The sequence below is a fragment of the Alnus glutinosa genome, chromosome 14 (genome assembly GCF_958979055.1).
Source record: "Alnus glutinosa chromosome 14, dhAlnGlut1.1, whole genome shotgun sequence".
NCBI lineage: Eukaryota > Viridiplantae > Streptophyta > Magnoliopsida > Fagales > Betulaceae > Alnus > Alnus glutinosa.
The window spans coordinates 2043069-2059991 of record NC_084899.1 but is presented as its reverse complement, the minus strand read 5'-3'; the positions used below and the strand labels follow the sequence as shown (position 1 = coordinate 2059991).

The 16923-nt window shown below is 38.1% G+C and overlaps 4 protein-coding genes across 5 annotated transcripts; 2 read left to right on the top strand and 2 right to left on the bottom strand.

The window, feature by feature from the left end:
- The first annotated feature begins 675 nt into the window (after positions 1-675).
- Positions 676-2893, top strand: LOC133857256 (thiamine phosphate phosphatase-like protein). The gene is made up of 4 exons (XM_062292452.1): positions 676-950; positions 1040-1161; positions 1275-1476; positions 2389-2893. Exons 1-4 carry the CDS (start codon positions 807-809, stop codon positions 2647-2649), a joined length of 729 nt encoding a protein of 242 aa, XP_062148436.1. The 5' UTR covers positions 676-806; the 3' UTR covers positions 2650-2893.
- A 2967-nt stretch (positions 2894-5860) lies between these two features.
- LOC133857358 (mitochondrial carrier protein CoAc2) lies at positions 5861-9525 on the top strand. Of its 2 annotated transcripts, none has more exons than XM_062292600.1 (7): positions 5861-6316; positions 7762-7847; positions 7939-8146; positions 8420-8546; positions 8778-8833; positions 8913-9035; positions 9121-9525. In XM_062292600.1, the coding sequence occupies exons 1-7, from the start codon at positions 6158-6160 to the stop codon at positions 9256-9258; spliced, it is 897 nt and encodes a 298-aa protein (XP_062148584.1). In that variant the 5' UTR covers positions 5861-6157; the 3' UTR covers positions 9259-9525. The 2 variants fall into 2 exon arrangements, with proteins under 2 accessions (XP_062148584.1, XP_062148583.1); XM_062292599.1 differs by having other exon boundaries at positions 8649-8833.
- A 337-nt stretch (positions 9526-9862) lies between these two features.
- On the bottom strand, positions 9863-11565 carry LOC133857357 (pentatricopeptide repeat-containing protein At2g15690, mitochondrial-like). The gene has a single exon (XM_062292598.1). It carries the CDS (start codon positions 11478-11480, stop codon positions 10005-10007), a length of 1476 nt encoding a protein of 491 aa, XP_062148582.1. The 5' UTR covers positions 11481-11565; the 3' UTR covers positions 9863-10004.
- A 1442-nt stretch (positions 11566-13007) lies between these two features.
- LOC133857632 (serine acetyltransferase 5) lies at positions 13008-14736 on the bottom strand. Its single transcript, XM_062292909.1, has 2 exons — positions 14251-14736; positions 13008-13759 (listed from the first exon to the last, which is right to left on the bottom strand). The coding sequence occupies exons 1-2, from the start codon at positions 14614-14616 to the stop codon at positions 13268-13270; spliced, it is 858 nt and encodes a 285-aa protein (XP_062148893.1). The 5' UTR covers positions 14617-14736; the 3' UTR covers positions 13008-13267.
- Positions 14737-16923: the final 2187 nt, after the last annotated feature.

Sequence of the window (16923 nt, the reverse complement as noted above, 5' to 3'; positions counted from 1 at the left end):
ACAAAAATACCCTTCATAAAATTATTAAAATAAAATAAAAACTAATAAAATTATTAAAATAAAATATAAAATAACAAAAATTTATACCAAAAAAATAAAATTAAAAATTAAAAGCTGTTTTTTCTTTTTCTTTTTTGGTTTGTTTATTGTTATTTTATTTATTTTTTTTAAAAAAAAGAAGTAATTTTCATTTATTTTTTCGTTTTTTTTAAAAAAAAAATGTTCTTTTTCTTTTTATTTTTTTTATTTATCATTTTAAGTTATTTTATCATTTGCTTTTCTTTTTTTTTTTAAAAAAAAAAATAAACTTTCTTTTTCGTTCTTTTTTTTTTTAGTTAATTTTTTAATTTGTTTTTTTTAAAAAAAAAAAATTATTTTTTTATTTTTAGTTTTTTAGTTTTAGTTTTAAATTTAAATTTTTTTTTTTAATTTATAAGAACATATTTATCTTATCAAAAAAATTTAAGGTCATTTTTATCTTTTTGTTATGTAAAGGGGATTTGATTTTTGCACTACACTATAACAATAAGTACACAACATCCTTTCACATGAGGATAGCTCCCCACATATTGGGCCCCACTCTCATATGAAGGGGTGTTATGCCCTCGATGTTTTGGTGTCGTAAATTTAACGCTAACTAATTTTTTGATTTTTTTTTTTTTTTTGAGACGCGAGCTATCGAATCTATCGATCCTCGTATCCAACCACTGATAGAGGCTCTACATAATCTGACGGCGCATATAACTTCAGCAAAGGCATAAGCTTGATCTTTTGGTCGCCCGAAAAACCGAGCTCCGGTGGCCAGAATGGCGGGAGCAACAGCGGTGGTGGCGTTTGACTTTGACCGAACGATCATCGACGGTGATAGCGACAATTGGGTAATCACAGAGATGGGTCTCACCCGCCTCTTCAACGAGCTCCGCTCTACCTTGCCTTGGAACTCTCTTATGGTTTCTATACTTTCCTTCACTCTTTTCAATATCTTTCACATGAACACCCACTCGGGTTTTCGTTAAATTTATCTGTTCATTGATTTTAGGATAGGATGATGAAGGAGCTACACTTACAAGGCAAAACTGCCGAGGACATTATGGAGTGCCTGAAACGGACTCCGTTGGACCCGTGTATTGTCTCGGCTATTAGAGCAGCTCATGCTCTTGGGTAATTTTTTTTTTCTTTTTACCAGCTCATTGTTGTTAGTGGGAATTGCTACTTGTTAATGGTTGATGGTAAAAGGTTGTTATGGTGGCAACTGTGGTTTGTTATTGTTTCAGATGTGACTTGATTGTAATTAGCGATGCGAACCGGTTTTACATTGAGGCAATCTTGGAGCATCATGGTCTATTGGGGTGCTTTTCTGTGATTTACACAAACCCAAGTTTTGTGGATGAAGAGGGACGGCTTAGGATCTTTCCCTTTCATGATTCAAGTTCATCTCCTCACGGTTGCAAATTGTGCCCTTCACATATGTGCAAGGTACTATAACAATGTCTGCCCAAAAAAGGATAGAAATTTTCTTTCATCCATATTATATGAGTAATTAATTTTGGATGTTGTATTGGAGGTATAGCTGGCATTACGTTATATTGTAATGTTTGCAAGTCCCTTAACTGTTTGATTGGTTGGTTGTAGTAATTGAAGCTCGTTTGATAACATAGACAAGAGAAGAACTTCGTTTCTGTTCCACTTTTAATCGGAGAAACTGAGAAAGGGCTCTAATAGCTTCTAATGTTTTCCATATAGCTGAGCCAGTTGACAAATACTTTGATCATGGTAAATTCCAGATAGAGGGATTCTTCATTTGAATCAAACCCACCTTCCACAATCGTTGACGGAGAGGGAAAAAAAAGGCTTAGGATGCTACTTTCTTTTAGGCTGTGGTTCATTCTTACAATTGATTAGTTTTGGACCAAATGACATCTTCTTTTCCCTTAAATAAGGGGCGAAGGGTGAGGCCACGAGTATGATCCCTATATTTATTTACTGAAATTATTACTAATGAAAGATAACGGGGAATAGGAGGCCAACGGAACTAGTGGCTTTTCAATTTTGTTTGAGTGGGATTTGAAAGCACAACTTAATATTTTTTGGATGAATATAATCTTTTTGCTTCTGGTTGAAAACCATATATTTGTGTCAAACCCTCCTTCCCTTCCCTCACTCCTACAAGAAATGCCTCTCCATTGCAGAGTATATGGAACAAAGTCGGTTGATATCATTTATATCGTCTCTGGCATCTTGTAACTTAAGCAGTTTACAATTTACAAGACTCGTATTTCCTTTACTTTTGGCGTTGGGGGATTGTAAAAAAGGGTTTACTTTTATCTTCTGATAGTAGCACCTTTTTTCCATTTAAAACTGGTTCTGATTGTGTGGCTTCCGTGATAGGGTCTGGTGATTGGCCAAATCCAAGCTTCTGTTTCTGAAAGTGGCAAAAAAAGATTCATTTACCTTGGAGATGGTAATGGCGATTATTGCCCAACTCTGAAGCTTGGGGAAAGCGATTATGTGATGCCAAGGAAGAATTATCCTCTGTGGAACCGTATTTGTAGCAATCCAACACTAATCAAGGCACAAGTCCATGAATGGAGCACTGGAGAGGAGCTGGAGAGAGTCCTACAACACCTTATTGATACAATTGTCATCTAAGAAAACATCAGCAGTGGTAAGGCCAATCAGTCTTAACTCATCCAATTGCAAATTTGAGACACTGCGAATCCTCACCAGGAGGGACTCCCTCAAACACTTCCTGTTCCTCACTTGCAATTTGTCTTCCGAATTGTGTCAATGGCAGAAAAAGGGCATTTACTATGAGATCGTTTTCCCTGTGTAATTGCATGATTTCATAATTAAATGACAAAAGAGTAAATATTTGAAGAGCTATAACTTCTTATACTGTTGTTTCATTAAGCGTTTTCCCTCTTTTCTTTTCTTTGGAGAGATGTGTCTTGAATTAGAAGATGCCTGCAATAACCAAGTGTTTGCTATGCAGCAAAGGAATCGTTTTTGTTCTTTGAGTGTTGGTACTTGCACCCTTAAAAGAAAAAAGAAAAAAAGTTTTGAATGTACCTGAGTTAGACTATGAGGTTGGTGCAATATTATACAATATTACAGGGACGATTTGTCCTGATGACTTTTGAAGTTATAGAGTTTACAGAGTGTGCTGCAACAAATCTAAAAAAATAATTTTCATAGTTGTCAACCTTGTCTGTTCGATGTGTGGTGAAGTGGTTCAAACGTGAAGCTTCATTTTTTTTTTGTTGTTGTTGTTTTCATTCTTTTTCCCAGCAACTAGTTTTGGAGATCATGTATTGCAAAAGGTTTGCTCAATACCATGCCACTCTGTTAAGCTCCCAGTGAAGCCTCACTCTGTTTCAGAATCCTGTGCTCTTTCAGTACTGCTATACCATTAAGGATAGACCAGTTTGTCTTTCATTGATAGCGAAGAAAACTTGGCACCTTGTCTGAGTGGGTGCTTTCAGAACACACACAGAGAGTTACCAAATCATAATTTGCTTGCTTGACCAAATGCCTCTGTTAGCTAATGTTATTTCAGATAGCAATGAGAGGCTAAGGCTATATTCTGGAGAGTGCTATGTAGCTATGCTTTAAAAGGGTCTTTGAATGAGAGGAAGGCAAATCATGGCAGGTGATCAAGAATGGGATAGAACTAGATTGAATTTTCGGAATTTGTTGGTCAATGTGTATGGTAAATGTGGGAGTTTGTCATATGATTTTATATCCTATGTAATAAGGTTGCAATAGGGCAGCCTTATGTGAGAGGTTGTCTAGGCCTCACCTGCTTAGACAGGTGTTCAGATAGTCTAAGTCGGTACAGCCTCATGTGAGAGGCTGCTCATTGCATGAGATCCCGGTAATTTTGTCGACAATATACTTGTGACAATATAGATGAAAGCTGGTGATGTATATAATGATTGTCTGGAATTTAATATAACGATAAGGACAGAGAGAATCTTCAAATAAATGCTTTTGAATTTTATTCACCATGGCTATTCAAAACTTGAAACTTTTTTCACAATGCAGAACTTGTGAAGGTTTTCCAAAAAGGTATTCAGATTATAGATCTTCAAGGCAATTGGGATGGTTTTAGTGACAAAGGTCAATTGGGATGGTTTTAGTGGCCAAAATCATCATAGCACCTCAGTCAGATCAAGCCATGAAATCCAGATTTGAGGTTCGTTTTTACAGTGGATTAATTGACCAGCCAAGATCATCTAACTTGACATCATTTATGGAAAGAAGATTTAAGTAATTCACTGAAATAATCTTTGAGTAAGAAAAACATTTTCCTTAAAAAAATCATTTAGATCCTACAGTTTTAAGTGGGGAATTCGTCCATTCAAGTGTTGAATAAGATATTATATAATCATCTTTTTCCTTATTAACTGGCCAACTAGGAACCCACTAGCAAAGGCGAGAGCCGTGGAACAAACTTTCCTTGTGATTCAACAAGAATGCCAAGCATACAATAGCTAGTGCAATTTGACTCGGATCTTTCCTCATTTTGAACTTTATACTCAGATTCGGATTCCCTATATATAATTGAGGATCTCAACAATTCTCCCTGCCTTTACAATTACGGCACTTGCCCAAACAATCTCTTGCACTTTGGGCTAAGGATTATAGGGAATCTAACTTCTTTGTAGTCACCATCCATAGTCGTGTTTCAGTGCCTCCCGGTCACTTCACAAGATTGGGTCATTAGTAGGCTTTTTTTTAGTTGAGTGTTGCCATGGATATTGAAAGTTTTATTATAAATTCTTTACCGAACGACATTGCAGTCTATGTGGTACTTACTACCTCAACCACTAAAAGGTGGATTGTTACGTGCATATGAGACTTACCACGTTTACAAATTGTCCACGTAGCATTTACCAAGTTAATCACTAAAATGTAGTCGGTCACATGGCAGTCCACGTAGCAAATTATAATATCAACCATTAGAATGTGGACTATCACGTGACACTTTCCTTTTTAATTTAAAACTTTAAGGGCATTGTTCTTTTAATTGTGGTTAGATTATCATAAATCTATTTATAACACGAAGTGAATAAATAAGAACTTTTTAAGGTTACTATCCCTTTACCAAAAAGAAAAAAGGTTACTATCCCTTAATTCTTCCCACGGATATTGTTAGCCTATTATTAGTCTAGTTAAATTTAGAATGGTTATTTGTTGAAGTTTTGTGATGTGAAATGGGAGCAAATAGAGGAAAGAAAGAGAAAACATATATAAGAATTTGCGGATAATTTGATGTTAGACATTTACGTTTATCACAAGAGAAGAGTCTGATAAGACTACATTTTATTCTTATTTATTGATGCAAATGACTACCATTTATAAGAAAAATGTGATAAGCGTAGACAATACAAATAAGGTAATCAAATCACAATACAAAGATTTGATTACAATCGCATCGTATACAAAAGAATAATATAAAGAGAAAATATAAACCCAATATAGAAAGCATATATTCTAAACGTTCTCTCTAAGAAGCTTGAGTTTGGAAATAAAACATATGACCTTTTTTGTTGATTTTATTTTTTTTTAAAGACAGAATTATTAATCAATAATAACTAATAAGAAGACTCACATATGTTTATTTTTACCATTTTATCCTATGTGAATTTATATATAGAATTGAGCATCATTCAAGTGTTGGAATGCATGTCACGATTTTGTTTTGATATATTTACGGTAATATTTTTAAATAATATGACAATATATTCAATATATGGTAATATATTCGCCATTAAAAAAATCTATAAAAAATTAATATAATATTAACGATAAAAAATCTATAAAAAGATCTGATTGTAAGATCCTTCACTGAGACTTCAACCTTGGCACGCCAATACCATGGCAGACAAAATTGAACCGGAACCACTTCAACAGAACTCTGCAACCAATGCATGTCATCTTTTACACAACCGGAATCTAAGAAAGCGTGAACTTCTCTGACTTGTCAGAATCCCAAAACATATATAAAGTCCACAACTTTTCACAGCTCAGAAACGTTTCAACTTTTCCCACTCCCCGTTACGGTACTGTTGCGTAGCAGACCAGATATCATTGTTTCGTCTGAAACTTATCTCTCTCTCTCTCTCTCTCTCTCTCTGCCATAAAGGGTTGGCGAATGGGGAAGAAGAGGGAAGAAAGAGATATGGGTACGTTCTTTGATGGGGTTATAGAGGCCATGCCAGTGTTTGCTAAGGAGCTGGTTGCCGGGGGAGTTGCTGGTGGGATTGCAAAGACCGTGGTTGCTCCCCTCGAGCGTGTCAAAATTTTGTTTCAGGTACAATTGGTATTAGTTTCATTATGATTCTTGGTTTTCTTTTAATTGGGGCTTTGGGTTTCTTATTTTTCTTGTTTAGTTCTCTATATTTTGTTATTTTTTATGGGTTTTTGCCAGAAATTATTCTGATTTTGGATCTCTTGGTTTGACTACAAATGACTGCGTTTGACTGTAATTGAATGACTTCTGAGGAGGGTTTTTGTGGGGGCGCTTGTTGCAAATATCTTGGAATAAACAATTGGTGTGTGATTGAGGTGGTAATTTATTCTTGGAACAGTCTGATCCCCTTTTCAAATAATTGCTTCAAGTTCCTCCCTCCCCCCACCCAATAAGCGATTACAGAGTGGGGGATTATTTGCTTTCTTTGTAATTAAACAGAGGGTTTCTAATATGTGAAGTTTACTTCGGACATAATTATCTATGTATGAGCTGCTCAATCAAGTCCAGGAGATTGTAATTGAAACCATAAAAATTGGAACATGGCCCCAACCTTATACCATGAAGTCAACTAGCAATTGACAATTGTGATGTGCCCGAGTTAACTAAATAGAACCCTAATCTTTTCTATATCAACTCAGGTATAAATGCCATAGTTTATTTCAATACTTTTGCTTTATCTTCTTATTTTCTTGCTTATAGCATGACCCTGATTCTGTTGGTTTGTTCTAAGAATAAACTTCTTAGATTCTAACTAAAAAAATACTTCCCAATTATTTTGATAAAAGTTTTGGTTGGAAATTAAGAGTCTACTTTTAAGAATGTTCTTCATGAAAGTATTTCCAATTTAGATCATGTATTGCATGAAAACCTAGTAACTTCTCATCCACTCATAGTGGTACAAAGTATTATGTTGGATATTTATAGAAAATATCTACTTATGTATTGGATGATTTTGGTTGAAAATGTCATATATCTTTAATTCGGATGGTAGTGGCCATTGTCTGGTGTAATTGTAAAGTTTCAGGCAGCCAAGCATGAGTGTGCATGAGTTTGAGTCTTAGGAGAAGTAGTTCATGCAGAAAACGTTGAAGGATAGGACCATGTTCAAGCTACCCCTCTGAGGATCCCACTCAGGATCTGTTTGTTAACAATCAATCCAAAAAGTGATTTTAGGCCTCGAAATCAATTTTAGAGAGAGTATCAAAATTGGCTCTTATGAAAGTTGCTTTTGTCAAATAAATGGGTTTAAAAAAGTTTCCTTTTGGGTTAGATTACTAAACATTGGCTTTCCACTTATGTGTTTACTTAGGTGGGACAACCATTAGGTGATTATCCTTTTATCTGATTAGGATAGTGGATCAGCAATTCTGGCATTGATTCTCCCTTGGGAAATATGACTCTGTACATTTCTAGCTTTATACTGCCACTGAAGATGGGGTTTGGTCCAATAATAAATAGATCATCCTTGAAAGTTAAAAGAGAACTTATTTATCGGTCCTTTTCAGACCAGAAAAGCAGAATTCCAGAGCATAGGGCTGTTTGGTTCCTTCAAAAAGATTGCAAGGACAGAAGGGGTTATGGGTTTTTACAGGTGGATCCCTGAATCATTCTTATTTTTGTGAGGTTGTTTCTGAACCATTTTGTTTGTGAACCTTTATTTATTTTGTGGTATTTGTTTTCAGAGGTAATGGGGCTAGTGTTGCTCGAATTGTTCCCTATGCAGCACTGCATTACATGACTTATGAGCAATACCGCAGATGGATAATACTCGCTTTTCCTGACGTGGGGAGAGGCCCCGTGCTTGATCTCGTGGCTGGATCATTTTCTGGAGGAACAGCTGTGCTCTTTACTTATCCTCTTGATTTAGTTCGGACTAAATTAGCTTATCAGGTGAGTAATTAAAAAGAAAAAAAAAATGTAAACTCCATCCTCCCTCTCATAAACGAGTTGGAGTCATTGGAGAGGTGCCTAACTCCTTTGGCACGTCTTCTGGGGTAGATCATTGTTGCAGATATACCCACTGGTTTGGATCCTGTTGTGTGAGTTTTGTTCACAAGTCCCAGCATTTTCTTTCAGAAAGGACAGCCGGGTTTTGAAAGGAATTAGTTGCTCTTTACTCTTACTTGAGAAAAAATGACAAATAAATTGTATTTGGCATTGCAGGTTGTTGGTTCATCAAATTTGAATGCTCAATCGGTACTGACAAATGGAAAGGTTTATAAAGGAATTCTTGACTGTTTCTCAAAGACTCGTAACGAGGGTGGGATTAGAGGTCTCTATCGTGGTGTGGGTATGCATCTCTAAACTGCTTTCATCAATTACTGCTATCATTCTGTGTTTCTGTGGTTAATATCATTATGAGGTTTTTACACAACATGTGAAACATTGTCAGCTCCATCACTTTATGGAATTTTCCCCTATGCTGGTTTGAAGTTCTACTGCTATGAGGAGATGAAACGCCATGTCCCTCAGGAGCACAAGAAAAATATTATGGTGAAACTTGTATGTGGATCTGTTGCAGGTTTATTGGGTCAGACCTTCACATACCCTCTTGATGTTGTCAGGAGGCAAATGCAGGTTAATTACTTACAATGATATTTTGAATAATACTTTAAAGTGGAACATCAGTTGTAAATTTGAACAAGCATCATAACAGGTTCAACGGCACTTGGCATCGAATAGTGCCGAGATAAAAGGAACAATAGAAACCCTTGTTATGATCGCTGAAAAGCAAGGATGGAAACAGTTATTCTCAGGGCTGAGCATCAACTACTTGAAGGTGGGAAACGTAGTCATTGTGCTTTCTCTATCATATCTTTTTTTTTTGGTCTCTGGGTAATTGAGTTTCGGTGCGTCTGCTGCAGGTTGTACCATCTGTCGCCATTGGGTTTACTGTATATGATATGATGAAATCATACCTGAGTGTTCCATCACGAGATGAAGCTGTTATTGAAGTGGTATCCAGCACAAGTAGCAGCGAACCAACATCACTTCATTCTTGATAATAATTCTTACTCATTTTTTCTTTGAGCAGTTTTCTACACAAGTCATCAGGAGCTTCCTAGGCCCTTTTTTCATCTGTACATTTCCATTCTTTCAAGCTGTACAATAGCACATAATGTATAGTCCATCCCTCCAGAAAGACCTCCCTCAAGGTCTAATTTTTACAGATTTCATAAGAGGATGATCCTTAAAATAGCAGACATCATTGATTTGGCATTCAATCATTTGAAGAGGTAATTGAAATCTAGGAGGGTGATATTTATTTATGTTCATGTCAAGGAACAGCAACTACATCTTATGATTTCAAGCACTCATGGAACTCGGTGGAGAATATTATCATTTCAGCACATCTCTAATTGATCAAATATAGATACTTCCAATAGATATTTGTGTCAGCGAACATTGTCCCGCAGTGACAATGTTCCACACTGACGTGTGTATCTCTTATTAGAGGGCACAAATGGCCTAGTTTATGCCGGGTCCATATATAAGTTATTCTCATAACAAATTGGTCAATTATTGAACTTGTTCCTAGTAAAAGGTAACCGAATCTCAATACAAACATAATGTACAATGAAACATCATTACATTTACAACCTAATCTCCGACCAAAATTTCTTTGATTTCCTTGCAGCAGCAATGGGCATTACATTTACATGAAACTTCAATTTTTTTTGTTGGGGGAAAATCTAGTAGCATATCCACGAGAGGAGCATTAACATCAAGGTCTAAATACCTTTACCACTTACCAGTAATCCCCACAAGAGCACTTGCCATCCTTGAAATGATGGAACCGCTTGTTATCCCTCACAATCAACTCTCTCCCAACAATTTTTGACATTACTTTTATTGCATTGTGGCAGTCACCACAAATCCTTAGATTCTTCATGATCCTAAGCGTTGTCCTTGGTGGAGTACTAATCAGACCATAAGCAATCGCCAAACGCTCACTGTGATACATCAAAGCCTGTTCTTTTGCCTCCTGATCAATGTCATGAAGTACGTATCTTGTATCCGGCACATAACCTGCTTCCCTCATCTGCCCATTCAGACCTTTCAATTTCTCATATGCCTCTCCCTTGTAAGGGCCGGTCCACCGATACTCGCTCAACCTATTCTTTTCCTCAAGCATATTAGTTGCAGAATGCTTCTTCCGGGGAGGAGTTGGAATTTTGTCAGCAATGGCCCTGGAAGGATCAAGGCTAACCGATAACTCCTCGGCATGGTCTTCAAGTTCCATATCTCCATGAATTCTTGCATAATGCCTAAGAGCCTCCCAAACCTCCGCTGTAGGCTCGATCGGCATTTTCTCAATGAACTCTTCTGCTTCATTCAAATGACCAGACCTCCCAAGAACATCAATAACCCCTAGACAATGCTCAATCCCCAGAACAATTCCGTGCTCGTTCTTCATCGATTCAAAGTGATATAACCCTTCTCCCACAGCTTCTGCACTAGCACATGCTGCCAAAACCAGCACAAAGGTCTCACTATTGGGCCGCAACCCCGCTTTCCTCATCTCCTCAAACAACAACAATCCATTACTACCCTGCCCATTGACTGCATACCCATTAATCATCAAATGCCACGAACTCACATTCCGGTCGCGCATTCTATCAAACACTCGGCGTGCATCTCTCATACTCCCACATCTCCCGTACATTTCAATCAATTTGTTATTCAATTCAACCTCACCACGAAAAGAAGACCGTTTCAAGAACTCATGCACCCTCTTCCCAGCCTCAAGCGACTTCGAATTCCCACACGAATCCAACAACGCACAGAAAACACTATAATCAGCATCAACACCTCGACCCATATGCTCCACAACCTCTTCAACCTTAGCCTCCTCGCACAAACCCATCAAATCAATACTTGGTTGGTCACCGCGCAATGGGTCGCTGCCATTTTCATTGTTTAGCCGATTACTGTTCATTTCTCGCTCATTCGAGCGGCTCTCCTTGTTGCTCAGCGACGGGTCAGGGCGGGATTTGTACTGGGTGCTGGACCGAGTGCTGGCACTTTGGCGGTCAGAGACCCCACCACTGCGGCGGCGATGGACCCGGGGGTCGTGGTCATCGGGGAGTGCGTAGGTGCAAAGAGGTCTGGATGGGGCGTAGCTGAGAGAGAGCTGGGCCGGAGGTCGCAAGTTTATTCGAGGTCTCCAGTGGGAAGAGATAACGGAGTTTCCGGACCGTTGAAGAGATATCAGAGAAGCCATCGATTGGCACTTGAAACTTGAAAGTAGCAGAGCACCGCAGATTTATATGGTGACTAATTTCTCAGACCCTGGTAAGTGGTAAGTAAATTTTGAGCCAACGACAGGTCGTTCATTACGGTAAAAAACTAAAAAGAGGCGAGTAATGCTACCCATCATCCCTTTGTCCTCCTTTTGTCACCCCAAAATTGATGTGGCTCTTAAAATTACCATTGGATTTATGATAGATTACCATTGGATTTTGATTCAATGGCGATTTTAAGAGCCACATCAATTTTGGGGTGACAAAAGGAGGACAAGGGGATAATGTGTAGCATTACTCAAAAGAGGCACACAAAAACCATTCTGTTTGTTAATGAGTTTTGCGTGGTATTTTTTCTTTTTAGTCCGTAAAAGTGTTTTTATGTGATATAAATGTGAAAATTATTTTTATATTTTTAAGCGTCTTTTATGTTTATATTATTTATTAATATTTTTATTTTGAAAATATACAATAATAAAAAAAAAAATTAACCCAAGGAGCAATTTCTTGTAATATTCATGATACAGTTTATTCTTGGAATATTGCACGTCCCATATATCTTGTGTTGTGCATTACTACATGCAAAAACATGATAATTCATTGACTAATGGTGCGTTTGGGTATTGAATAATTCGAATATGAATAATATTCTGAATTTGATTGCAAATTTCAAGGTAATGAAAATGTGTTTGGATGTTGAATATAATTCAAATTCTTTTCGAATATGTGTTTGGGTGTTGAATTTTTGAGATTGAAAAAAAGTGTTTTATAATGGTATAAAATGATTGGATTGTATGAAAAATTGTATATAATGATTGGTATATTAAAAAATTAAAAATTAAAAATTAAAAAAAAAAACTAAAAAATTAAAAATTAAAAACTAAAAAAACAAAATTTTTATTTTTATTTAAAAAACAAAAACAAAATAAAGGAGAGAACCGGCAACCACCCCTTGGGAGGGGGGTGGCCGAGCGCCACCCCCCCACCCCTTAGGGGTGGCTTTCAGGCCACCCTGAAATCTATTTGGGGTGGCCCGACAGCCACCTCTAAGGCTTTTAGGCCACCCCTGGATCCATTTGGGGTGGCCCGAAAGCCACCCCTAGGGCTCAAGGAGTGGCGTGCGGCCACCCCTGACCCCAAGGGTGGCCCGAAAAGCCACCCCTAAGGCTTTCGGGCCACCTGTGAATCCATTTGGGATGGCCCGAAAGTCACCCCTAGGGATCAGGGAATGGCGCACGGCCACCCTTAAGGCTTAGGGGTGGCTTTTGGGCCACCCCGAAAATCCACGCGTGGTGATTCAAAAGCCACCCCCAAGGGGTCGTGGGGTGACGCGCGGCCACCCCCCGACCCCTGGGGTGGCTCGCAGGCCACCCCATTATCCTATTTTTCTTTTTTCTTTTTCTTTTTTTAATTTTTTTTGCTAGCTTTGGTTTCTGCAGTCGAAAAAAAATGCACCTCGAAATTCATTCGTCAATTCATGATTTCATCACCTCGAAATTCAAACAGCATTCAAAACAATATTCAAGAGGCAGATGGGTTTTATTCACCATGGATTCGAGTTCCGGGTTTTTGAATAAAAACCCGGTTCGAATATTATTCAAACGCACCATAAAAGTTTCAGGAAAAATACTACCGAGCGCTCAGGGCAAGTTTCTATCACCAGCGGGCAGCAGATAGGTCCCGTATTGAGTATTCAATACACATCATTTACATTACAAAGCTTACAACGTGCCAGTAGGCTGAATTCAGTGGAACAAAGAACAAACTCTTAGATTATGTAATCTGACCACTCAGATATAAACGAAGTATGATCCATGGACTCGCCAGGCACATCTTCATGCTTAGAAGGCCGCTCCTTCCCTCCCACCAGCCTTGCTGGGTTCCCCACCGCCGTGGTCCGCGGCGGCACGTCGATCAGAACCACCGAGCCTGCCCCAATCTTTGCCCCTTCCCCGATCTTCACATTCCCCAAGATGGTTGCACCCGCTCCGATTAGCACTCCGTCTCCAATCTTGGGGTGCCTGTCCCCCCCAACCTTCCCAGTCCCACCCAGCGTGACGTGGTGCAGGATCGACACGTTGTTCCCAATCACGGCTGTCTCGCCCACCACCACCCCCGTCGCGTGGTCGAACAGGATCCCCTTCCCGATCCTCGCTGCCGGGTGGATGTCCACCGCGAACACGTCCGCTATTCGAGAGTGTAGCGCTAGGGCCAGTGGCCTCCGAGATTGCGTCCACAGCTTATGAGCCACTCGGTGTGCCTACCAAGTTAACAACCAATGCATAAAAAAATTACACAACTTATACAAAATTCCATCAGGCTCCCTTTTTAGTTTTATACAAATTTCGAAAAATACATTTTAAAATAATTTTGCGACAGATTAGGATTTAAGCTTTTAATTTTGACAATTAAAGATATGAATTTTGATCACCTAATAAATAGGTATTTTCATTAATTTTTTGAGAAATCTTTTTTTTTTTTTTTTTTATATATAATTTTGTTTCTGGTTCAAACATAATTAATTCTAAAAAATAATTTTTTTTGATATTCATAATTTTAAATATAATATAAAAAATAAAAATCTTAATGACTAAATTTAATTTTTTTTCCAAAAACTAATTCTAGACCAAAACTTTAAAGGAACTTTAACATTAATTAACTTGAAAAAAAAAAAAAAAAAAAAAAAAAAAAAAAAAAAAAAAAAACTTTAACATTAAGCATTTTTAGGGGACACATCAGAGTGAGGGGTACCTGACAGGCTAGGAAGCCCTTGTAGTTTAGCAGGCAGTGGGAAAAGGAGACGCAGGCGGGGTCACGGATGCGGGCGGCGCGGAGATCGGCGACGGCGGCGGAGCAGAGGGAGGGGTCGGAGGAGAAGGCGTTGAGGAAGAGGTCGTAGAGAAGCGTGGAGAGGAGCGTGGACGAGCAGAGCTTGTTCCCGAGGTGGAACGACAGCGACCGCTCCAGCGACGAGTGCGACAGGATCGTCGAGTACAGGTAGCTCGCCAGCGCCGGCTCCGACTCCGCGTCGCGCTTCGCCTCCGCCTTTATCTGCGCCCATACCCACGCTTCCTCCTCGTTCCTCTCCGTCGGATTCTGGAGCTCGCCAGCTGGCATGTTATCGGAGTGGCACGAAAGCAGGTTTTTCTGATTCGGACGGCGTACGATTAGGGCAAGATTGATGGGCGTGTGTATTCGTGATAGCAGTTATATCTTCTGATGTTGGCTAATTATCCCTGGTTTTGGGGTAATTTACGAGGCTAGAGGGTGTAGAGATTCACGGTACGCTTGGCAGCTTCTGTCCGCCACGTGGACAAGCTTATCTCCCTATATTTTAAAAAGAAAATGGGTTAAATTGTTATTTAGCCCCTCAATTCCCAATAATTTTTTCTAAAACACCACAAACAGACAAATATCATGTTTTGACCTTTCAAATTGACAATTTATTTTAACTAGCACCATCCATTAGTTTTGACCGTTATGTTCACCGGGGTCCACCCCTTACCTTTTTTATTTTCTTTTTTGCTTTTTTTAATAATAATAATAATTTTTTAAGTTTTTAATTTTTAGGTTTTATATATTTATATTTTTTAATATATTTTTTTTTATTGAGAGTGACACGTGTCATAATTATATCGGTGCTGACGTGGTACACTAATAAAATTCGTAAAGTGTTTTTACGGAATTTGACTACAGTATGTTGTAATTAAATTGTTATTTTTACTTATGAAATATTTTTTATACCATAGCAAGAAGAAGAAGAGATGACAAGAGTGAAGCGACATAAATGAAATTGCTTGAATGACAAGACTTCACACGAGAATTTCCAACGGTCAAAAAATCCAAAGGCCCATAACAAATAATTTCCGTTGTACAATTTCATACGTTAAACAAGAGAATTAGGGGGCAATTATTGGGCTGTGTACTCAATACCCAGTCCATTAATCAATTGACCAAGAACAACATCATGTAATTCATGTTATCCCATTGAATAGTTTCCTTTGGCACATAAGTAATTGTCTCTATGATCCCAGCACGAGGCGATCACATATAGGAGTAGTGGGATCTAGGGAACATTGCAATAGAGGAGTCTCCAATGAGGGCGTGACACGTGACTGACAATTACGACAAATTGACTACAGAAGGTGGCAGATACCAAGTAAAATGAGACTTTCGTCTATTACTCTTTCACGCTACCTTTATTTTTTTTAAAGATTATTCTCTTTGAATAATATTGACTTAATATCATAGTTATTCCCTGCCGCTCGACTCCGATAAGCTCTTATTTCCTTACACGTTCAACTGTTTTGACAAATGTAATTGTTATCGAAAGAAAGAAACTATAATGCTAATAACCACAAAAACTTGAAAATATAATTACGAAATACCCTTGTAAATATTGGCGTATTAACTAATTAATTTGATAACAACTCATGAGGTCACTATCATTGCTAATTAACTAATTAAATTTTTTTTCTCCCCAATACCTTGCTTCAATTGAGTAAAAAAGCTTCAAAACGAGTTTATTAAGAGTATGAAAATAGCTCAAGTTCAAATTTAATTCCCTCCTATATATATATATATTTTCCTTTTTTGAGAGTAGATATTCGTTCAGTGAAGGAAGAAGGAAAATGTGAAGAAAGATGACAGTTAAAGAGGAATTTAAGGAGAGAAACTGAGGTACATGATCATCATTATCGTTTTCTGTTTTTTACTAGGAGGTGAACTAAGAATTGTGTGGAATTGATAGAAAGGGCACTGAAGAAGAAACATGAAGGGACCCCTCTTTCTTACGGATTATGATTGTCTCAATTTTTTTTTTACAATTGGAGCTCTCAAATTCTTAAATCCTAGCCTTTCTTTAGATCTAACAGCTCATATTGTACTTGCTGTAATATGAAATAAATGCTAAAATAATTCAAAATAAACTCACAAATATAAAGACAAAAATGCCCTTTAGCATAAAAAATTCAAAAACAGTCGGATCCCCAGCCAGTTGGCTGGAATCTGGTGTTCCCCATCCAGAACGACCAGACCCCCAACTAGCCAGCCGGCTAGCTGGGATTAAGCCGTTCCCCTGCCAGATTTGAACAGCTGGCCGGGATCCGGCCGTTCTGGCCAAGGAGCGGCCAGATCAAGCCGGGGAACGGTCGGGATCCGACTGTTCTAGTCAAGGACGACCAGATTCCGGCCGGTTGGCCTAGGATACAGCTGTTTTGGAATTTTTTTGTGCCAAAGGGTATTTTCGTCTATATATTTGTGAGTTTATTTTGAATTATTTTAATATTTATTTTAAATTGACAGCTGGTACAATATAAGCAGTTAAGTCCGAAGAATGACTAATATTTAAGAATTTGAGAACTCAAATTGTCAAAGGAAATTTGAGGGATGCTAATCCCTTTCTGACTGAATCCATCAGGAAGG